This window comes from Martes martes, assembly GCF_963455335.1.
Source record: "Martes martes genome assembly, chromosome: 9".
NCBI lineage: Eukaryota > Metazoa > Chordata > Mammalia > Carnivora > Mustelidae > Martes > Martes martes.
In genome coordinates, this window is record NC_137896.1 from 85630649 (window position 1) to 85655711 (window position 25063).

General features: G+C 40.8%; 1 protein-coding gene across 2 annotated transcripts in view; it reads left to right on the top strand.

The window, feature by feature from the left end:
- The window catches only part of ANTXR1 (ANTXR cell adhesion molecule 1), a 129864-nt gene that overhangs the window by 37799 nt on the left and 67002 nt on the right, over positions 1–25063 (top strand). For both annotated transcript variants that reach the window (XM_080812573.1, XM_080812572.1), the window contains exons 4-8: positions 15966–16047; positions 16617–16650; positions 17875–17954; positions 20746–20814; positions 22537–22617. In XM_080812573.1, the coding sequence (XP_080668699.1) occupies positions 15966–16047; positions 16617–16650; positions 17875–17954; positions 20746–20814; positions 22537–22617 (346 nt within the window). The remainder of the gene's footprint in view (positions 1–15965; positions 16048–16616; positions 16651–17874; positions 17955–20745; positions 20815–22536; positions 22618–25063) is intronic.

Genomic DNA, 25063 nt, shown 5'->3' on the forward strand with positions numbered 1-25063 from the left:
TTTGAGAATTGTTATTATTCACCTCCAGGTAAATATTTTAATTGAATACAAAATTCTTATACCTGACTACCTTTTCCCCTAAATTTACTGGAAAATGACACAGTGCTACCTTGTGTATATTCTACTCTCTATTGCATACAGAAAAATGCCAATTTAGTACATTTCTCCTTTGTGAGTATCCTCTTTTCTCCTTCTGGATACTTGCAAAAAAAAAATTTCCTTGTCCTTGGGATTAAAAAATTAAGTCAAGAGAATATATCTAGGTGTGGATTCCTTCATTGATTTTGTGTAATACTTTATATGTGATTTAAGCCTTTCCATCTCATAACAAATATCTTGAGTCTAAGAAGTGTTTTTCTATTATTTCTTTTATTATTACTTTTCTTCTGTCCATTTGATTCTTAAATCTATCCCAAACTCTTTTTTATATTCTAAGTCCTTTTTCTTATTTTTATCTTTATCATTTTTCTTTGAGTTCCTGGAGAATGTTTCACTCTTGTCCTATAATTCACCAATTTTTAATTACTTTATTTGTATTCAACTTACCATTTGCAGCTTCTATTGAATTTTTTTACTGTGATAAAATATACATACCATTAAACTTAGCATTTTAACCATTTTTAAGCATACAATTCAGTGACTTCACATTGTGCAATAATCCCACTACTAGCCATCTCCAGAAATTCCTCATCTCCCAAACTGAAACTGTTCCCAGCCCCTGGTAACCTCTATTCTACTTTCGGTCTTTACGGATTTGTTTACTCTAGGTACCTCATGTAAGTGGAATTATATAATATTTGTTCTTTTGTATCTGGCTTATTTCACTTTACATGTTTTCAAGGTCCATCTGTGATGTAGCATATGTCAGAATTTCATTCATTTTTAAGGCAGGATAATATTCCCTTGTATGTATATACCACACTTTGTTTATCCATTCATCTGTCAATGGACTTTTGGGTTATTTCAATCTTTTGGCTATTGTGAATAATGCTACTACGGACATTGGCAGGTAAATGTCTATTGAAGTCTCAGCTTTCAGTTCTTTGGGGCACATACCTAGAAGTGGAATTACTGGGTAATATGGTAATTCTATGTTTAAGTTTTTGAGGAAATGCCATACTGTTTTCCACAGTAGCTGCACCATTTTACATTGCTACCAGTGATGTACAAGGATTCCAATTTCTCCACATCCTTGCTGACACTTGCTATTTTCTGTGGGGTTTTGTGGGGTTTTTTGTTTTTTGTTTTTTTTTTAAATAACAGTCATTCTAATGGTTGTAAAATGGTATCTCATTGTGGTTTCGATTTGTAATTCCCTAATGGTTAGTGATATTGAGCATCTTTTCATGTGCTCATTGGCATATTTGTGTATCTTTTTTGGAGAAATACCTATTCGAGTCCTTTGCCCATTTTTAAATTAGGTTGTTTTTTATTGTAGTTGTTAATTTCTAAGAGTTCTTTATATATTCTTGGAAGTAATCCCATATTAGCTATATGATTTGCAAATATTTTCTCCCATTCTATGGGTTACTTTTTCCCTCTGTTAATAGTGGCCTTTGATTAAAGTTTTAATTTTGATGACTCCAATTTATCTATTTGGTTATTTGTTGCCCATGCTTTTGATGTCATCTCCCAAGAAATCATTGCCAAATCCACCATCATGAAGCTTTTCCTCCATGATTTTTCGAAGAGTTTTCTGGTTTCAGCTCTTCCATTTAGGTCCTTGATCCACTCGGAGTTAATTTTTCTATAAGGTTTTAAGTAAGGTCCAACTTCATTCTATTGCAAATGGATATCCAGTTTTTCCAGCCCCTCTTTTGAAAAGATTGTCTTATCACCCTTAAATAGTTAGCACCCTTCTTGAAAATTCTTGACTATATATGCAAAATTTTCTTTCTGGGCCATTTATACATCTATCCTTATCCTAGTACCACTCTGTTTTGATTAGTGTAGCTTTGTAATAAGTTTTGAAGCCAGGAAATGTGCATCTTCCAACTTTAGTCCTTTTTTGAGTGTGTTTTGAATATTAGGAATCCCTTAAGATTCCATATAAATGTTAAGATAAGTTTTTCTGTTTATGGGAGGGGGAGGCCATTGGGACTTTGATAGGGATTGCATGGAATCTGTAGATCACTTTGGTTGGTATTGTCATCTTAACAATTTTAAGTCTTCTGATCCCTGAATACAGACTGTCTTTTCATTTATGTATGCCTTCTTAAATTTCTTTCATCTTTCATTTATTGTTTTCTGGGTCATTGCATTTTTCAACTGACAGATAATACCTTTCAACCCTATGAATATTTTTCTGATCCTGAATTTTTTCCTTTTGTGTATGTGTGTGGTACCTTGCTATTGTGTTAGAGATGGAGTATCTTCATCATGAATATGAATTGCAATTGTTTTATGTGCTCGCCATTTTTTATAAGTTTGCTTCAAAGGGGAAATTTTCTCAGATTCTTCAAATTGGTCCTCTTCCTCCCAACTTCTGAGATTTTCCTTAACAGAATAACTCAAAAAAAGGAACAACTAAGTTTCTCAGTCCTGGGATCTGGGGTGAGTTCTGTCAGGGATCACAAAAAATCTTTATTGAAAATGTGAAGATCTCAGGCTAAAGAATGTGGGAAAATTTAGATGTATAATTTTTGCTTGGGAAGGGTGGAGACCTGGTAGTTTGTCCGAGGTAAGGAGGAAGCTGAAGCCAAGCAAAGATAGTCAGGTGTAGGGGCTGGATGGCTGTGTTAAGAAATGAATACCACCAACCCCAGACTTTTCTCCTCATGTCCTGGAATTACAGGCTGCTCAGTCTGCCCTCAGCCTGCTTTCAGCTGCTACATTTCTTACAGGAATTATCCCAAGTGTCTGGCATGGGTATGGCACTCTTACCTACTTTCCAGCAGGGAAAACATCTCCCCCTATTATAGTAGTTTAGCTGTTTCCCTAGCATTATGGAGAAAAAAAAGGGGAAGTTAAAATATGTGGACCCAGACCCCTGTTTTCACCTGGAAATCTTGCCTTCCTTCTAAACCTTGCAAGATTAAAAAACAAAGCATGACAGAACAACCATGAGTCAAAAAATTGTGTCTTATCCTGCCCTCTCCCTGGCCTCATTTGACTACTAAGGAAAATTCTTCTCAGAGAAATTGAATTATTTGCCCAAGCTCATACAAGTTGTCAGTGGTGTAGGATTTTTTTTTAACTCGCAAAATTAAAAATTTTTAATCTAGTGATTTTTTTTCTACTAAATTACATACTCTACTGTATTTACTGTAAAGATATGCATGCTGCTATCTTTTGTTTCTTATCTGGGGAATACTAAAATGGAAGCAATCCCTGTGTATATGTGCAAATGCATAAGTACACATACTTTTGTGTCTCTGTATAATCTTTTTTTAATGGATTATAATGTACCAATAACCTAGAATACTTTTCTCAACTATAAGAGAAAATTAATAATACCTACCTTGTAAGAGTGTTATGAGAATCGTTTATTACATGTATTATATAGATGGGGATACTGAGTCAAAGAAGGCACAAGGCCACTCGGCTGTAAAAGTGTAGGAATTTGGATTTGAACCCAGGCATGATGGCCCCGGTGTCCACACTTTTAATCACTGTCCTCTAGGGTTTCCTACAATTTTACAATTATATACAGTTTTTAGTTAAAGACAAATCCTAGCATCCACAATTCACCACCCCAAACCCTTAGATTTCTTCCACAAAACACTTCTCTTCAGGACCTTTTTATCTTCAGGACCTTTTAAAACTTCAGCTTCACAAAGAGGTAAAGAGGTAGCATCAGCATTTCACAGATGGGGTTAAGAGGTGAAGTATCTTGCCTATTGCTTAAGGAGTTGGAGTGAAAATGAAGAACGCTTGGCTCAGACTGCTGAGTGGAAACCAAGAGACCACAGTTCTCCATCCCTCTCAGTCATCCTTTGGTTGGGTTGAGAGTGTGGTTTTGCTATTAGTGTCACAGGGGGAAAATGACATATTCTGAACACATCGCTTGATTCCTGGAGCAGAATGATTACAGGCTGTCATTACCAAGAGACATAGTTCTAAAAGCCTTTTCTAAATTTAAAAATAACAAGAGAGAAAACGGGTCTTCAGATACTTGGTGCTTGAAAGAACCTGGATTTGTTCCATTTTTAGGTACTCTTTATTTAGGTACAAAAGATTTGATGGCAAAATTAAGAGAAACAGTGGGAAGCATGCGTATTTATTCTCTTGTCTTATGGACTGAGAGAAGATCCAGGGGTCTGCGTCCATGGGAAAGTTTCTTACCTCTATATGCCTGTTTCTTCATCTATAAAATGAATAGAATGATAGTCCCTACCTCACAGAACTGTTGGAGAGATTAATAATGCCAGGCACGCAGTAATTCAGCAATTCAGAGTCTCCAGCCCTCCACGGCTCACAGCCTTCTCCAAAGTTTTAACCTTTGGGCGGTCTATCCCTATATAGAGGGGATATAGGTAGGAAATACTGCTTTGGCATGAGGCCAGAGAAAGGTTATTTTTCCCTCTGGTAACAGTTCTAGTGAGACTGCTTCAGACAGACGCGCACAGGCAATGTCTCCAGAGGAGGTTTGTCGAAGGGCTCCTCATCCTGAGTCTCAGTGACAGTAAAAAGAACCCACCTCAAAGCAATTCCGCCCTTCTGGGAACAGACTGATTTGTGAGAGTAATGCGTACTTCTCACACTCTTCCTCTGGGGATACCCCATTAGGAGAAGAAGTAAAAGGATACTCCTGGGATCCTTGGATGTAGCTTGACATGCCCATCAAAAGCAAGAAATTTCTTCAATGTTCTTTCATCTTAAAAATGCATGTGCATTTGTGTCCTCTCTAGTAACATAACCATGTTTGATTTTAGATAAAAATCCTCTTGAGTTTTTCCTCAGATTATGGAGTGCAACATATGCTATGAAAAAAATAACATATATGTAAATGTGTGTGTGTGTGTGTGTGTGGTCTGCCACTGTGTACAATACATTGCCCTATACCAAGTCTGGACAGCACAGATGTAGTAGAGATGATACAGACTTTGTACCAGGGTCACTTTGGGTTCCAGTCTGTTACTGGACTCCACTGAATCTGTTTTCTCAAATGAGCAGTGGAGAGAATGACACCCACTGTATGGTGTTGCTCAGAGCCTGTTGTAAATTAATGTAAGGGAAGTGCCCAGCAGAGGTGCTGGCGCAACACCGATCCTCCGGAAATGTTATTTCCCTTCCTCGCCTCTATCCCACATGTGGCAAGCACATACAAAGAATAAAAACTGACAGAGCAGCAGGCAGAAGCATTCTAGTTGGGACGAGGCCAGCAGGACAAATACAGAAGTGGTCAGTGCAACCAAAGAATGGTGGGGTGTTCAGACCTGAAGCAGAAAAGGCCAAACCCACCTGGTTTCCGGTGGCCCCACAATGGCAAACCACAACTGGTCAACATAGGCATCTCTACGATGCTGCCTGCCCGTGCCGTCACTGCCCTTTGGCCTCTAGGGTCAAGTCTGAGACTTAGTGCTGCCCTTGAGCAGCTCTGATGGTCTCCTCGTGAACTGCAGGTTCAGCCTACTGCTATGCACGCCCCACCATTTTTAAAAATTATTTAATATTTCAAATGGAACAAAAGTATACCCCCCCAAAAAGATAATGGCCTCATTATCCACCACTGAGCTTGTTACAGTTACGAAATGTTACAGGGATTGACACCTCCGTGTACACCCCCCCTTTCCTTTTCCTCACCAGAGATAATCACCATCCTGAATTTAGGGGTTTCCCTCTTAACAGATGCTGGATATTTTTGTATACCTGAGAGCAATTTATTATATTTTTTCAGATTATGCTTTATAATAAATGGTCATATTGTGTGTATTTTTCTTGAACGTGCTTTTTACACTTAACATCATGGTTTTGAGACTTTCTCCGTGAAAATACATAGAGCTGTACTTGGTTCATACTTTTCCATTGCATCATACTATATTGCAATAATGTACCCTCATGTATTTATCTGTTCTCTTATTCACAGACAGTTAGTTTTTTTAACTTTTTGCTGTTATAAACAAAGTTGCAATCAACATTCCCGTCTCCCGGCAAGGGGGGTGGTCAAAAGCAAGAATTTCTGGTACACAACTAGGGATCTAATTGCTAGGTCTTATGGTGTGTGAATGTATAACTTCATGAGACATGATTTCCTTGTTCTCCAACGGGGCTGCGCCAATTTTCATTGCTTTATGAGCAATTTTCGTTGCTTTCAGTGCTTTATAAGAGTTCTCGTTGACTCTCAACACCTTGTATGATCCTTCAACTCGTCTTTTCAAATAGATTGTCCGTACATATGACTTGCGGGTTGCATAATCTGGTGTGAACATACATAGTATACTCTCCCGTCACCAGCCCAATATTGCTTCAAAGTGTGACAGGAAAGTCTTATCTTTGGAGAAAACTGTACTTTCCACCAGTTTATACTAAAGAAATGTGGTCTGACCAAAAAGAAGATGCTTGCCTATCATCTCCCCTAGGGCTGTCCACTTTTGGCTTCCATCCAAGAAGGTGATTCTGGGCTCCACAGTCTCTGTTGCACAGAGACTATCCTATGCCCCTACAAACATCCATTGTGCTCAGTGGAACTGGGCTCAAGTACATCAGCCTGACTATTTTAGATACTACAAGCACCCAGAGAGACTTATTGAACTAAGAGGAGCACGGAACGGAAGGTTCTATAGGGGAAAGCTATATATTTGGGAAACCCTGAATACAGAACCCACTTTCCACCACTCCCATCTCCTGCAGAGTATGGCTCAGCTGGGGAGAAGGTTTAGTGATGGGAAAGTCTTCAGAGATTTGTTTCAAAAACAAAGTGGTACCATAGGAAACTGCCTGGTGAAAACCACTGCATGAGTGAGTAACCAACCAAAACAGAGTTGTGTAAAGAGCAGCTTGTTTGGACAAATTCATCACATTGCCCTGTGATTAAACCATCACTCCTATCCTGTATGCTAGCTTAGGCTTCAACCCTTGGAAATTCCCTGATGGGCTCCTCTTAGTGAACTTCACTTACTGGTCTGCACTAAACCCTGTGCCACATTGTGGACTGCTTCTGTCTACCAATTGTGACCTTTCCAGTTCCCAACAGATGTCCAGGATCTGTTTCTGCTCCCTACATAAAGTGAGATATCTCATTCTGAGCTGGAAGGGAACTGGTAGATCTTCTAGTTCCACACCTTCATTTTTATACTTGAGAAATCTAAAGTTGGCATCCCTAGGAAGTGGCAGAATTAAGATTTAACCCAAGTCATCTTCTTCCGAAGGCCATACTGCCTTCATTAGCATCAGTGTCATGGGAAGAATGACTTATGAAACAGTGTGGGTGTTGAAAATATGGGAATGGGTGGGGGGAGGAGTCTGAGGGAATTCTAGGGCACTCCAATCTTTAGACTTCTAGAAGAGAAGGAGAAGTCCACACTGAAATATGAGAAAGAACAAGTGAGGGAGATGGAGAGTGCATGTCATAATGGAAATCAAGAAAAGAAAGCATTTTAACTTGAGGATGAGGCTAACTGTTTTGAGTAAGATGAAGCCAGAGAGGTGACTATTGGGTTGGCAATGTGGAGATGGTTGGGGACCAGCAGAGATGTGGAGACAAAGGTCAGAGCAGAATGGGTTAGAAGATGAAGACTTCCAATATTAAAATAAGAGGTAAAGATATTTTTTTTACCCTTTCTTTCACATAAAAGCACCCCCAAACCAGGAGAATGCGAAACAAAACCACAAAGCCTATCTTTGAGGAAACTAAGGAATATTTAGGCCATAGGAACACTATACGAGTGAGGATGGAAAGAGGAGTGAGGAGTGGCAAATGATGTAAGCAGTGTGGAGAGAAGTCAAATATAATCCTGTGGAAGGAGATGCTGAAGAGAAACAAACCTGTAGCCTAGCAAAACCCTGGAAAGATCAAAACCTAGCACTGCCAGATACTGCAGAAGACAAGGAAGGGCTAACAGGGTGAAAACTAGAGTATTGTTAAGTTTATCTGAGGATGGGGTAATTGGTGATGGGCATTAAGAAGGACACTTGCTGTAACAAGCACTGGGTGTTACATACAGCTGATGAATGACTAAATTCTACCCTGAAATTAATAATACACTATATGTTAACTAACTTGAATTTAAATAAAACCAAAAAATTAAATTGAACTTTTAAAAAGACTTTATCTGAACCTCAGAACCACCTGCCTCCCACCACATCTGAAAATTACTCCTCCAGTTCCACCAGAGAAGAGAAGTACAAGGATGGTTTCAGAGTCACACACACCAGGCGTGGGAGATTATGGAGCTAACTGCATCAAAAATGTGGCTGCTTCCAGCCTTCCTCCTTGTCAATTCAAGACTAACACTTAAGGAAAGAGTTTGAAAATTTGTTTTCTGTCGAAATAAATACTTTGGGGTGGGGGAGGATGGAAATGTCCATACACTGATATTTGAGGGTCCCCAACAAAAAAGCCTGTAGACAAAAGCTGGTCATCCACTGGTTGGGATGCCCCACCATGCATGCACAGCTTGAAACAAGTCTTTCTGCCTCACTCATTCACTATGAACAACCAAAGATCACTCTACTTTTGAAGAAAGTCTCCATGGAAAGACAGGGAAGTGGGGATACAAGTACTGTTTCAAGAAGTTTTGTTGTGAAGAGAAACGTAAACAAATTGGTCAATAGCTAGAGGGAGATGTGGGGTCACAGAGGATTTGTTTTTTTAAGATGAAGATACTAGAGTATATTTATATGCTGGTATTCAGCCTCTAGTATTTTTCTTCCTGACTTGAAACAAATGTGTAGTCACAAATATTTAGAAAAAGGCTTTATAGTAATTCTGCTTCTGGTTAGGGTGTAGAGGAATGTGAAAAACCTTCATTTCCATGGTCAAGCAGAAAAGTCCCAACAAAATAAAATCCATATGTTTCTATGGAGTTAACAGACACACAGGAAGAACTGGTGAACTGAATTAGAGAGAAACAAGCCCTTTATAGCTGAGCACAGGTCTATAGAAACTTCCACACTTGGTGATGGATATGGTCCAGGTATGGGCAAAAGTAGGGTAGCCCTGGAGAGAGACTTTTCAGGGATTAGGAAAAGTCAGCTGAACCTCAGTCAATACTGTGTGCCAGATGGATGGATTATTGGAAGGAGCCCTACATGAAAAAGAAATGTCTTCTGACAATTCTCCTTCTCACCTGCACCTCTGCATTTTTTCCAAGAAAGTATCAGTGAAACAGTTGCTGAAAAGTGAAGAAAAATTGCATAATCTTGTATATGGATCACTGTGGGGCTTGGATTCTGGAGTTCTACCAGGGTTGAATCCAAAGGCAAGCAAAAATGACTGAAGCTGCTCCCACTTCCCTCCCAACTCAACGACCAAAAAGATCACAAAGGCAGGGCAGGGCAGAAGTCTGAGAATTAGGCTAATAACAGGGAACAGAGTCTAATTAAAGCTGTAACCCAGCCCAAACTCAACCTAACTCAAGGAGAAATCTAAGTAAGCAGCCCCCACCCCACCCTCAGCTCCCAAAGATAAAAGGCTTATGAACAAAATAAGTCAACATTGTACCCAAGTTTCCGCTGCCTTTTTTTTTTTTTTAAACAATGTCTGAAATGTCTGAAACACAAATGAAAAGAAAATGAGGCATGGGAAAAAAGCAGGAAAATGTGACCCATAATCAAGAAAAAAACACAGTAATGGAAGCAAATCACAGATCATTCAATGGTTGGAATTACCAGACAGGGATTTAAAGCAATGATTATAAATATGTTAAAGAATTTATAGGAAAAGGTAGTACATTGGAGACACAGGATATCAGAAAGAAGAACAAAGACAACTCTAAAGAACCAAGTGAAAACTATGGAACTGAAATAGAGTATCTATAGAAAAGGGATTGATGAACTTAAAAACAAGTTAATAGAAATTGTTCAAACTGAAAGAGACAGAAAAGTGATCAGGGGGCAGAGGAGGGAGCAAAACCAGCCCTTATGATTTGTGGGATAATAGCAAGTGGTCTAGTATATGTATAATTGGAATACTGAACATGGCATTCTGCAGACAGATCCAAAACCCTCAAAGAACTCCAAACAGGAGGAATACAAAGAAAAACATCATCTAAGTGCAAAGTAGTTTAATTTCTGAAAACCAGAATAAAGAGATAGTCTTAAAACATAGGGAGAAGGGAAAAGCCATATTACAAACAGAGAAACAACAATGGAAATCACTTACTTTTCATCAGAATAAAAAGACATGCAACCCAGAATACAACAGAGTGATTTCTTTATGAAGATGTAAGGAAATAAAGACAACTTAGAATTCTATATCCAGTGAAAATATCCTTAAAATTGCAGGCAAAAATTATGACGTTCTGGGGGGGGGGGGCTGAGGAAGTCATCCCCTGCAAGCCTACAATACAAAAAAAAAAAAAAAGAACAACTGCTAAAGGAATTCTTCAGGCTAAAGGAAAATGATAACCAGATGTAAACTAGATCTACAAAATAAAAAAAAAAAGGAGGAATAACAGAAATGATAAATATTTTTTTAATTTTGCAAAAAGATGATTGCTTAAGACATAATAATTGCATTTTGGAGTTTATTACATATATAAAAGAATATCTGACAATAGCATAAAGGCTGAGGGGATATATGGAAGTAGAGTATTAAGGCATTCTTTCATTATATGAGAAGCGGCACAGTATTAACAGTAGCCTGTGTTAAAATAAAGATGAATTCTATAATCCATAGAGCAACTGGTATAGAGAGGATGCTACTACAGATTCTACAGATGTTAAAAGATAATGAAGAAATATTATAAACAACATCTGGAAAGAAATTCAGCAATACTTAAGAAATGAATAAATATCTGTACATATTACCATATATGAATTATAGCTCACTAAAAAAATTTATATATAAAAAAGGATCTTTGGTTCAGCTTGCATCTCAATATCATTAATCATGTTGGCCTATCCTTAAGTAAAAGTCCCAGAGAGGCTATGATTTATATACATTATCAACAAATGATTAGAATTGGCTGTGAAACATCAAGACTCCAAAAGTAACCATGAAAGGTCTTTAATTAGTCTATGATCTTTTGTTCTTTTCACTACATGTTTTTGGTAGCCAGCATCTGGAGCCATAAGGCCATCTGGAAATGTTGTAAATGCAGCATTAGTGGTAGTAAGATGCGATGTGTGTTTACAATATAAGTTGAGACTCCAAAGCCAACAACCGCTGGACATTTGAGAAAAGTCCAAGTCCACAGAATTGGAAGCTCTTTTACTAAGCAGCAAGAAGTCAACAATGTAGAGCTGATGTTGATGTTCTGGGCTGGTGGTGGAGATTGTTTTATAGACTGAAAATGTGGTAGACATTGCATAACCCCAAGGAGGATTTTGCAGTAGGAACATCACGAGGGTGCTTAGGAGAAAAAGCCTATTGAATGAAGTGTTTCTTGATATGCTTATGTGTGTCCATCTTTTAATGATTCCATGAGCAAATATTATCAAAATGTCACATCACAACCAGAATCACAGAAAGTAATCTTCATGAAGTATGGGAGAATTCCCAGGGCCACAGAAAGTCCAGCAGACATTGAGACTGATTCTCCCACCCCCTACCCTACAAACCAGTGCAGGGCTGGGGGCATGGTGCACGCTCAATAAATCATTGCAGAAATGAATGGATGGATGCACTCATGCATCCATGCTGCAATCATTTATTCAACAGCAAATGATCTTACTCTGTGCCCATCGTTAAGTCTTGCAGGGATTGTACAAGAAACACAGGACATGTGACCTGGAGACCCTTTACTTCTATGTAGGAACACTGGCAGACATGTGAAACCACCAAGGAAAACAGGAGACTCCTTAATAGGAGCCACTCCGTAGGATTCCCTGCCTCTCTCATTTCCCAGGAAGATAACATTTCATTTGGTAATAACCAAGTCCTCTGAGAGGTCCTTATCAATCCCTTTAAAAGATCTTTCTCCCAGTTTTCTTCCATTCCTAAAAGAGCATTAGGGTGGGGGGAAGGCCCCTATTAATAGTTCTATTGTCCCAGAATCAAAAGAGACCCACCATTCCCATGAAACCATCTGTTCTGTTGGCTTAGATGCTGTGGGTGCTTAAAGAAGGAGGAGGGAGTAGGGAGGTGGGGCCAGAAGTCATTTGATCTTTCCACCAAGAAGGGTGGTATGTGGGGAGGTCGTGATCACTGCTTGGGACTGGTGAGTTCTTATCTTGCCAGACATAAAGTATCAGGGAGAAAGACATTTTCCAAAACAGCCTTTGCTTGTTCTGGTACCAAAAAAATAGAAAGCCCAAGAAAATACTTATAAAGAAAAGGAAAGAGACTTAGCGAAAACACCCCAGTTCCCAGACTTTACTTGGCAGAGAAAAAATACAGTGAAGCCAAGGAACCTTTTCCACACCCCCAACATGCCTTTTTTAACCCTCTTTTTTTAAGCTTCAGTCTTAACACAAGATTCCAATTTTAGTGTTGCCCAAGTGTCCCGAACTTTGCAAAGATAATGCCGCATTTGCTTTTCTTTTTCACATTTACGTTTAACGTCCAATCTCTTCTAACCTAATTGTCAGAAGTTAGCCCCCATCTCTTCAGCGCCACCAGCTATTCGGAAGTGTTCCATATGCCACCTCTGTGTATTCAGGAGCAAACCCCCATTTTCCTATCCCAACCTCACTCCCATATCCCAGCCTCAGCCTTTTGCCGCCTTGTCACTGTCCTTACCCTCTTGAAACTGCTGACCGGCAGGGCAATGCTGCCCTCTGGCAGGGGACTGATAATGCCACCTTCTCCCTTCCCAGGGGTGGCAGTGGTGAGGGACATGGCTTTCCTCTTTATCCCTCCTTCTAATGCACAGATATATACCGTTTCTTATCACCAAATGACAGAGTTAAAATTAAACTATGCCTTTTGTTGGGATTTATTGAAATAGCCAGGGTAATAGAAAGAGGTACAATACAGAGAATGGCTTCTAACCACCACATGGGGACAGATCTAGTTATCAGTTATCAAGGCAGCTTCTGCCTGGCCTCCCTCCACATGGCCAAGTAAAGCTCTTCCCTGCCCCCAAGACTGACTTCTTCCTAGGATGATTAACTTCTTCAGTAAATAGTCATTGAATGTTTTTTCTGTCCCATGCACTATAGTAGGGACAGAAGATATAGTGGGGACAGAAACAGACAAGGCCCAGCCCTCATGGAGTTTAGAGTCTCAAACTGGTGAGGGGGGTAGCGAAGCAAATCATTACATAATCAAATGTTATTAGTTCAGAATTGTTGGGTGCCATGAGAAAGTCTAATTGAGGGAGTTAGTCTGAAGAGGGGAAGTCAAATAAGGCTACTTTGAGCAATTGACATTTAAGGTTGGGACCGAAGGCTGGGTAAGAATTAGCCCAGTGAAGAGCTGGGCGACGGTATCCCCAGTCCACAGACAACAGTGATTGCAGGTGTGAGGGGCCTGTTGGAGAAAGTTGCTTGGGAAGACCAGGGGGGCTCAAGCGAGGAGAGTGGGGGCAGAGTGGTACAGATGAGGCTGGACAGGTAGGCAGAGGAACCATCCCGTGTAGGCACTGGAAGGTTTGGCAAGGGTTTCAGATTTACACCAAGTGTAATCAACTGCTATTGAAGGGTTTGGAACAGCGGCATGAGTGGCATGTTTTATTCTGTATTTTAAGAACATTGTAATGGCCATGTGGAGAATGAATGGAAGAGGGGAAAGAGGACAGTCATAAGATAGGAGTGACTGTCTTAGTGGTCTAAGCAAGAGACAATGATGGCTCAGACCGTGGCATTGGCAGAAGAGAGAGAAGTAGTCAGTTTCACGGATGTCTAGAGCAGAACTGATAGACTCGATGACAGATTAGGTAGGGGGAGCAGGAGGAGAGAGGAGAGTGAAAGTGGAGGGGCCAAGAAGGCTTCCTGTTTCTGGCTTGGGCAGCTGGGCACATGGTCTGATATCTGGGCACCGATACAAAAGCAGACCATAGTCAGAACATTTCCCAAAGTCTGAGTTACTTGGTCTTAAATATTCCACGAGAGAAGCATCAGCAACCCAGGCCAGAAAAAGGCTCGGCAAACCCGTTCTGTTTGTCTTTTAAAAAAAACTTACAGGGCACTTGGGCGGCTTAGTCATTAAGTGTCTGCCTTTGGCTCAGGTCATGTTCCCAGGGTCCTGGGATCAAGCCCCACGTCGGGCTCCCTGCTCAGTGGGAAGCCTATTTCTCCCTCTCCTACTCCCCCTACTTGTGTTCCCTCTCTCGCTGTCTCTCTCTCTGTCAAATAAATAAATAAAATCTTTCAAAAATTAAAAAAAAAAAAAAAACTTACAACAACTTGGCAATCCAGCCTCACTCTTGACCACAACATCGTATCAGTTTTAGCAGAAAGTTAATTTTGCACTAGGTTTCCTCCCCACGTAATTGCCAGGATAAGACAGTAATGAATTTTCTTCATTCGTTCAAAGAGAAACAGTTTATCATAGTTATGGAGAACAGGGCCTCTGCGTTTCAAGTTCACCCTCTGCCACTTAGTAGTTGAGAGACATTGGGCAAGTTCCTTAACCACCCTGTGACTCAGTTTCCTTATCTGGGAAATGGACCTAACTGTATATCTACCTCAAAGACCTTTCATAAAATATAAGTGACTTAATTATCAGTGGTGAATTTCTAACAGGGCTTGGCACATAGTGAATACTCTGACAGTGTTAGTAATTATTACCATCGTTCCTCATTAAGCAAGTGTTACTGAAACCTCCCACTTCTCCAGCACTGACCTATGTAAGGAGAATCCTGGGCAGGGTAGAGAGGCACTTTTTAGTCAGACCGATTTGATTTCAAGTCTCTGCTCTCTACGTAATATCTTTGAACCACATCTTCTCACCTGAGGCATGAGAGCAATAAAGCCCACCTTGAGCAGTTACTTGGAACATAAAATGAGAAATCCTTGAGCAGGGCCTTGTATATAGTGGAAGCTCAATAAGTGGGAGGTTCTTTCCTTACTCAAAAAAAGCTTCCCTTCCTAATTTAAATAGTGCATCTCCACCTCTGTCACTAAAGAGACCCCAGTGAGAGAAGGGTAATGACACACCCTTTCATAGGCTTACAGATTATGAATACAGTTAATGTTTCTTCAGAAATTAGCTTTTTTTGCCCTTTGGGCATGGTATGGAGGTACTTAAAAGACAAAATATGGATGTGGGCATCTTACATCCCAGAGAAAATGTCCTCCAAAGGTTGTTTTAGGTCCCCAGACCATCCACATTTCCCATCACCAGTTGGACCCTTTCCCAGTCCCATAACCCACTTCCTCTTCCTGCCCCTCCCCTACCACCTTGAGCAACCAGAGTGAGAAAACACGGACACCAGCCCACAGAAAACACTCCCAGTTGTCCTGGAAAGCGTTGATTGCCTGAGCTTTTATTTTCAAAGCTGACTACACGGTTTCCTTCCACCCATCCCTGTGGGTGCACAGTTTGCTCCCGACTCCTGCCCCTCCCACCTTCAGTCCCTGCTGTGGCCTTGGGCTCCTGGTGCTCTTCTCTTTCTGGCTCACGTGAGCTGTTTGCGTCTTGATATAAAGTTGCCTGAGTTGTCGTGTCTTCTCCTCTGGAGCGGTTGCCTTTTAGGACTCATTTCCAATGTAGAATGAAAACTTTGTCCTGTTGAGGGGTGGGAAACTCTTGTGAGCGGTGGATATTCCTGCAAAAGGATCCCTTCACCTGAGATTTCATTCATCCTCCCCTATGACTGACCCTGAACGGATAATGTCCTATAAAGACTTTCCCTCTAATTGGGGGACCGTGGGGGGACTATGGCAGGATCCACACAAAAAAAGTTTAATGTACACGTCTCTCCACAGCAACATGTGAAATGCTCCAATAGGACTAACACCGTGTCTTTGGATTTCAGAGAGCAGATCCGTCAGGGCTTAGAAGAACTCCAGAAGGTCCTGCCAGGAGGAGACACTTACATGCATGAAGGATTTGAAAGGGTAATTTTAAAATTGTTTTCAACCCCAAAGTGTGATAGGGAAACATCAACATAAGGATGGCCGATGAGATAAGACACATGGAACCGAACAACCCCCGAAAGCAAAAAAGTGAAAACAATTTTCCCACAAGCTTGGGCACTGATAACTCTATCCCAGAGAAGGAATTTCCTCGCTCCTTCCCTGATGCCGATAAAGGGCTTGTTAGCTAATGCTTGGCTGACGCTCCTGAATCGTGACTCACGCAAGCCCCCCGGCCTTTCCAAGGTAAACTTTTCTATAGGGTGCGTGAGTGTCGAGACGGAACGTCAGTGACTTCAGTTATAAGGAAAACAGGCCCCAGTCTGTGAGAAGTAAAGCATGGATCCATGTTCACAAGTGTGTTAGGTAAATGTCAAGGTAACTTTAGATGAAGGCCATACATTGATACCTGAGCAAAGCGTAGGTGGCTTACGTAAAGACTCAAGACTGAGCCGGCCTTCGTAGGCAGCCCCAGAGCCCACGGCCCCCTATGGTATTTGGAGCAGCACACAGTGGCTCTAGGTCTGATGTCTCTTCTGTGTGTTTTTCAGGCCAGCGAGCAGATTTATTATGAAAACAGTCAAGGTAAGACCATAATACGAATTATCAAACTTTTTTTTTTCTGTGTTGGCTCCTGAAAAGGTGCCTCGGTAATTTCACATGACGAAAGATAAATGCGACGTTGCCCATAATCCTCCACACCTCATCACAGGGAAGAAATGGATAGCAAGAAGACACGTACCTGGCCAAATTCTACTGTCCTGTTGATGCCCAGAAAAGGTTACATAAAAATAATGAGGAGCTTATTATGGGCCACAGTCTGTAATGTCCGTGAACAGCTTTGCATGTTGAATTCATTAAATTAATAAGTACTTGGGTAGGTTAATAAAGTCTTAGATATTCTTGTCAAATTTAATTTTTTTTGTCCTTCTCCAAGCTCCAATCCTCTTCATTACTGTAATTGGATATGATATTAAGATTAAGATACCAGTGTGGTTTAAAGTTGGCTTGATTTAAATGAAAAAAAAATACATACAATATACTTAATCTATAGAAATATACTTTTTATTTTAATTTTAGCTGTTATTACTATTACTACAGTGTCTTTCATGGATCGCCTTTCTTTATCGGAGACAAATCTTTTGAAAGAGATCCAGTATTATGGTGGGGATTTTTCTCTCAGGCCTGTAGAGGTGTCTGCTTCCTATTTCCCTCTCAACTGTGATAAACAGAATAGATCCAATATTGACCCTAAGGCTCATTCACATAAACCAACCATCAGCCATGTTACTACAAGTCTAAAAATCACTGGAAGAATTCTAGTAGACTTTTCCAGCTGGTCTAATATCATGATGACTGTTTCTCCTTGTCCAGTTCTTCAAGGGGTGATGGGTATGGTCAGCTGCGGCCTGTGGGAAGGACTCCTGAACAGCACACGTAGTAGTTTCCCCCCAGGCCTTAACCTCAGTCCCATGGACTGTTAATAGAAAATCCTAGAAGTTTGATTCACTGGAGCTACTCCCGGCTATCAGTCCAGTGGCCATTCCGGCAGCCTTGGCCATTTTTTTGAGAGAAGACTGAGAAACTCACAAACAAATCCTACTCCCCCCGCCCCCAACAGAGTCTGTCCCCACAGATGCATTCTTCTTATTTGTGCTGGAGGTGCTTCTAGTCCCAAACAAAAATTTGTTGGTTCTCATAATATGGACCTCGGGTGGTTGAGCTTATGAGACATCAACCCCCAGGACTGAGAGGGGTTTCCCTGAGTGCGGCAAGATGGATTGAGTGGGTCTGTGTTGTGTTGAGCAGGATACAGGACGGCCAGCGTCATCATTGCTTTGACCGATGGGGAACTCCATGAAGATCTCTTTTTCTATTCAGAGAGGGAGGTAAGCGATGGCCTGGCCTATGTCTAACACAGACATGGAAATAGGGCTCCTTCCTCCTGAAATGGGCTGCACTCTTTCTACCCAGACAACATGATAGGTGTTATTCGTAAAACCCCTGGGTAAAATAGTGTCTCATATGTAAAAAATAATAATAATTCTTTTTTTAAAAGTGAACTCTCATACCTTACACGTGGTCGATGTTTTTCCCCTTTCAAAATATTTGCCTATTACTCTGTGTTTAAAAGGTTAAAAGTTGCTCACCATGACTTGATTGAAAGCACTATATTTACCTAGCAGTTTTGAAATACTGTATATCACATTTAAACAAAAATGTTGGTGCCGTTTTTCCTCCATTTCTGCTAAAAACAGGAGGGGAAAGAATTACTTGAAGTATGCAAGAGCCAGTCTTGTCAGAACATATTAATCATTGAGGTTCTTACTCTGAGAATCAAAGTTGAATATTAATTGGTAGCAGAGTAAAGTGTAATCACTCCTACCGTATTTCTCCTTCCTTTTCTTTATGTTCTCAAAAAGTCCTCCTTAGAGCAAGTGATAGAATTCTCTCTAAATGAAGCTTCCAGTTTGTATAAAGAGTTTGAGAAAAAGAGGTTTATTCAGGAATTGAGAATTAATGTTTATATTTAGGAAACCCTTTCTTTTCTAGTCTGAGATTTGAACCACATGTATAACCACATGTATAATTGGCCCAAGAAACCAGTTCACCATTACTGACAAAGTGACAAAGGCTCCTTTGAGCCAAGTTAGAGAGAAACACAATAAGGAAAAAGATAGACAGTGAGGAAGGAGATGCTGGCCTCTGGGGGAGGAGTTAATCAGAGCACGACCCTTATCTCAAGCTCTTGACTATTATTTGATTTAAATCCAGCTCCCTTGGCATTCATTCATTCATTCATTCATTCGGTGTTAACTGAGAGCTCCGCACATACTGGACACTTTGCCTAATACTAGGGAAACAAGTGGAGAAGATAACGTCTGTTGCCCTCATGGTGCTTACCATGTGAGGATGTAGTGATGCTTTTTGAAGCCTCTGCTGGCAAAGGGCATGAGGAAATGATGTAGGTAAACACACTACTTCTCCCCTACCCGTAATTAGTACAAAATACCATTTACAACGGAAACACACAAGTAAATGTGACAGACCCTGCCTGAGCATTTGGAAAATAATATATTCTCATATTCTAAAGTTGAAACTAATGATACAGTGGGAACACAGAATGGCTTATTTTAGGTCCTGAACAACAGTCAAATAAAGTAAAAACCCTAATAAGGAAATAACTGAATATGAAATAAATGATGGATGTCAGAGGCTTAAAATATGGGTTAGTAGAAAAGAATTTTAGGTATGGCATGTACAAACTTGGAAAAATATTTGGAGTGCCAGGGCCAAGAGAAGGAGGCTTTCTGGAAAAGAAAGATAAAGCTCAAGATATATAAAGAAATTAATCTTTCCATTTTTATCCTATATAAAGCCCAAATAGAGGGAAAGATTCAGATAAGTTATTACAGATAAGGCTAGAGATAGACTGTATCTAAATTTTGTTTTATCCTTAAAGCAGCAAGGGTATTTTTTAAATGAAGTGAAAAAGATTAATGTTCCTGTTTCTTCTAAAATTCAATCTTTCAAGAATGTTTCAGTCACACATGGGTTTAAATACTAAAGACAGGGGTGGAGGAGGAACATAATTCAGATCAATATGCATACACTGAGCACCTACTATGTGTCTACTATCAATTATTTATTAAGCACCTACTGTATATTCCAATGATTTCCAACTTTTATTTTCTATTCTGAAACACAGAAGAACCTGGAAATAAGACATCAGAGCCTTTAATAAATCAAATATTAAGATCAAGCCAAAACATGGGTGTTATTCATTATGTTGCCCTCTCGATACTTAATTGTAGAGATGGTCATGGGTTCACTTACTCAAATATAGACTATAATTCTCAGACCATTAAACAGGTATACTCTATGGGAATGAAAAATGCCTTATTCACAAAGGGTGCTGACATTTATAAGCATTGTGTTGTTTCAGGCCTTGTATGAGGAGCTCTGAATATGTTCTCTCATTGGATCCCCAAACACTTTACAGAGCAAAGCCAAACCTGTGTATATTGAGTTCCAAAGGCCATATCCTTTCTATTATACCGTGCTGCTATTACAAAGAAAGAAAAGTATGCCAATAAAAATTCTTCAGAGGAATGGAACAATCATTTCCCCAGAATATATTTTTAAGATTTTATTTATTTATTTTTATTTTAGAGAGAGAACAAGCAGGAGATGAGCTGGGGAGAGAGAGGGAGGGGAAAGCATCCTGAGCAGACTCTGTGCTGATCATGGAGCCCAATGCAGGGCTTGATCTCAGCACCCTGAGATCATGACCTGAGCCGAAATCAAGAGCTAGGTGCTGAACCAGCTGAGCCACCCAGAAGCACCCCCACAAAGAATATTTAATAGAGTTAGCCTAGCCTGCCATTCCCTTTTCCTCCCCTCATCTTTCAAATCCCTTCATCAAGACTCTACTTCTAACACTCTTTCTCAACCCATCCCGTTAGGCTACTCACTCCCCTCATGTCCCTCATGCATCACAGTAGAACGTGCTGTTTACTGGAGGGTGAGCTCCTCGGGAACAGGGATTGCCCTCTCCATTGTGGTACGTGGTGCATAGTAGGTGCTCAATAAATACCCGATCGTGGAAGTTAGTCTGGTTCCTCCAAAAGGAGTATATTTGCCACTTCTCTGTCTAATGGCTGTTCTCCATTGACCCAGGCAAACAGATCTCGAGATCTTGGTGCCATTGTTTACTGTGTTGGTGTGAAGGATTTCAATGAAACACAGGTATGGATTTCCTCAGGTTTGGGAGCTTGTGAATGATAGATAACACGTGTATTCGGTGCAGCAGCACAAACACCACTTAACTAGGTTATTTTTCCATAAATGTTGAGCAAGCAAGAATTATTGGGCGTGTAAGGGACGAGAAGCCAATCCCATGCACTTGGGGGTGGTGAACACAGACTATCCAGGCGGTATCTTCCTTGGTTAACTTTCTTGGTAGATGTTTAAATTGCCAAGGCATCAAAAGAGATATGAATAAAATTAAGAAACTTGTTGGTTATTTTCTTCTTAATTTAATGAATCTAATTTTGCTTAAATCTCAAACATCCCTCTTCTCCTATTAGAAATTCAGTGCATTTTCAATACAAAAAATAAATATAGTTGGCCCTTGGTGCCAGGGATAGGGATATCAGCCCTCCTACAAAGTCAAAAACCCATGGACAGCTTTTGACTCCCCAAAAACTGAACTACTAACAGCCTACTATTGACTGGAAATAACATAAACAGTTGATTAACATGTATTTTGTATGTTATATGCCTTATATACTGTATTCTTATAACAAAGTAAGCCAGACAAAAGAAAATGTTACTAAGAAAATCATAAGGAAGAGAAAATACATTTACAGTATTTTACTGTATTTATTGAAAAAAATCCACATGTAGGTGGACCTGCTCAGGTCAAACCCATGTTGTTCAAGGGTCGAGCATACTCGGCAAGTGGGCAAAAAGTATGTACGAGTATAGATATGCAAATTGTGAAATTTTGCTAACAACCTATATAAATGATCCTCAATGTAGGTCATCATTTCTTTTTGTTTTAATGACATGGGACAATGCTTATGATATGTTATTAGGTGAATAAAATAGGGTTACAAAAACGTGGGAATAGTCTGAGTCCACTTTTAAAATAAATGTGTGTATTTGAGTAGGGAAAGTATGAAAGACTACGTAGTGTATCAGATTAATAAGAGAAAAATGGTAGGTGGGTGATGGATGGATAGATGACAGAGAGATGTATAGATAGATAGACAGACAGATAGATGAGTAACTTTTTCTCTTTTTAACCCTCCTGGGTGTTCTGAAACTTCCCATTGGTTGTGTATTACTTTTGCAAGCAGGGTAGGTCGTGGCACTGACCATGACTGTGACAGTCCCAGAACTATGGATTCGGACCAGAAAAGTCCACAGGTCTGACTCTTCTTCCTCCTGTCCTCTGCTCCATAAAGCAAGAGAGCGAAACTAATTGCAAGGGTCCTCTCCTCAGGGAGCAATTTGGGCAAAAGTTAAGGGGCTCCATTCATTGGCCTCGCCCAATACCAAAACTTATATTTATTTTTAAAGTGACTCTGAAAGGAAACCTGAGTCTGTTCGATTCAAATACAGTTGCCAACAGAAATGTGAGTGAATGGGAGAAAAATGAGCCAATGGCCTGCCCCCAAATCCATAAATACATCAACCCAGGCCAAATGTTCATCTAGCAGAGCAACCTTACCTCTGCTCCAAGGAGAAAAGTATTAAAACAAATGTAAAAGCTGGACCCACCCTCTAGGCCTGCTCCAGAGAGGTCGCTGGTAAGCTCATTATTACTGAGGGCTTTTCAATGAGGCCCAAGCCCTCTGGTTCCTCTGTGTTCTAAAGGTCCATGGAGTCCCCTGGACTCCTCCATTCTCTGCAGCCAAGCCTGACCCATCTCCATGTGTGTTTGTGTGTTTGCTGTGTTCTCAGCTGGCCCGGATTGCAGACAGCAAGGACCACGTGTTTCCTGTGAATGACGGTTTTCAGGCTCTGCAAGGCATCATCCACTCAGTGAGTAGAGCACTTCCTCTAAAACTGGATGTTGGGTACTCTCTGCCCCCCACCAATCCACTAAAAATTCTCTAGTCCCCTCCCTCTAAGGCTGGTGTTCTCTGCTTGCAACAGCATTCCTTTGGCTCTCTTTGTTATCTATCATGTCCCACTTCTCCCTCTTTGCCTTCCACACATGTTTCTTTCTTTGCTCTCCTGGGCCAGTTTTGCCCCACAAGGTAAATTTAAAATGGAAGGGACCCTGCTCTGGCAGCAAGCCAAACTCCAGATGGTTCCAGCTCTCATACTAGAAACACCGGCTGATGGTGTGCACCTGACCTCAGCTTTTCCAACCATGACTGAATGCAAGCTTCCTTCTAGAACACTGGCAGGCTCTAACTTTATCTCTTGACCATCAGAGGTGCTTTCGACCAGTGGTTCTTTACCGCGGCTATCTACTGAGGTCATCTGGAGCAGAATTTTTAAGACCTTCCCAGGGGACTTTACTGGAACCACAGCTTTAGACCTATAGTCCCCAAATAAGAGGAAGTCACTGTTTTTCAGGGTTTGCGGTCAGCCATTCCTTCTTTCCACCCCAACCTGGGTCGGATGAAACAACCCCTCACACACAAATGGTTTTTTTAGTCCCCGTTTCCTGTAAGTGAACAGGATCGGCCTCTCTTCTCCACCCTCCATACGTAGGCCAGATCCTTGGTCCAGCCAGCATATTGGATGACGCTGGTCTTTATTTTATTTTATTTTTTTGGTGCTGGTGTTTAAAGTCCCAGCCAGAAGGCCAGTATGTGTGCTGCACCTGTGATGAAGTCCAGAAGCACTGTCTCCTCTACCTTTAGGTTTTGTGATTAGGCAGATGGCCAACAGTTTCTCCAGTGGAAGCTCACCAGGCCCCTGACTCAGGGTCCAGGATGCGAAGTCAGAGCTCAGAGGGTCACTGTCCCCTTCGGATGTCAAGGGAGTCTTAATCCAGGGGTTTCCAGCCAGACCTAGGATCTGCCCAGCTCCCCCAGTCTGACCCAGGAAGCCTCCAGTGTGGCTGTACTTTCATGCCCCCTCTCACTCCCTCTAAGCTTTGCTGAGAACTCCTGCAGGGTGAGAAGAACTTTGGAGCTGGTCATCCCAGAATTTAAATGCTGGCCCGATGACTTACCATTTATAGATCCTTGGATGAGTTATCTCACTCATTTCCTTATCCCTATAAGAAGGGATTGATAGTAAGACTTATATCACCAGCCTGTTTGAGGATTATAAGAGATAACACTGCTGAAATTACTGAATATTTTTCCAGGTACATAATAGGTACTCAAGACATAAGAATTACCTCCTCTTTCACTTTCCTTTCCCATCATATAATGGACATTAGCATCAGTTTCCCCCAATCCTCTAGATTTTCTTGAATATACTTAAAAATCACCTGGGAACCTTGCTTAAAATACCAGTTCCCAGGCCTTATCCCCAGAGATTCTAATACAGACAGTGTGAGATGGTGCCCAGGAATCTGTCTTTTAAATCTGTTGTGTTTTTGTTTAATGCCCCAGGCGCACTTTCAGAATATGATATATGTGACCTTAAGTTTCAGAGTTGTGAAAAATAATCTCACCTCAGGTTAGGAACTCCTACCTTAAATATGTCCAGACTCAAAAGGTGTTTATTTACGAGGAACAGAAACCAACTCAAACTGCTTTCACCAGAGAGTGGAAATAATTGAGAGAGAATTATCAGTCCCAATACTAGATCCCCAGGTGAGGGACCTTTGTTCCAAATAACTTCTGAGATCAGTGTGGCATACTTGGCAACGTAAGCAACAAGAACTGCAGTGAACATAGAAAGCAATACCCAAATGGTGCAAAACATGATTCAGGGCTGATCATGAAGCTCAGAGGTGGATTTCTGTGGGCTAGAGCTTTCATGACAAAGTGGGACATGAAATCCATGAAAGACCCAGGAGAAGTGATGGGTAGCATCATGGAAGAGGTGACATGACCCCAGCCCAAAAGCTGGAACAGGGAAAAGCATACTCTGAGGACAATAGCAATAATGCCTATCTGTCTGCGGGGAGAGTTTGGCAAAAACTCAAGAGTGATAAGAAACAAGCCTAGACATTTGCTTGGAACCAGACTGATAAGGGCCTTGAAGGGGTTTTGATTCCAACTTCGTGGGTGTAATCACTGAAACATTTGGAACATCTAACAAGTGATATTTAAAAAGAGAATCAGATGGTGTCCATGTACATAGGAAGAAAAATGGGGGGAGGGGCGGTCTAGAGGCAGGAGCCTACTGCTGCATGATTGCACAGTCTTGCCTTCAGATGGCTGGATTCTGAACAGGAACTACTCTTTCCTGTTCCAAGATCCTTAGGAGCCAGGTGCCCACATCATCCAAGAGGCAGTTCCTACCCAAATAATCAGAATCATTTTATCTGCAGAAACCGGTGTTGTCCTTGGATATT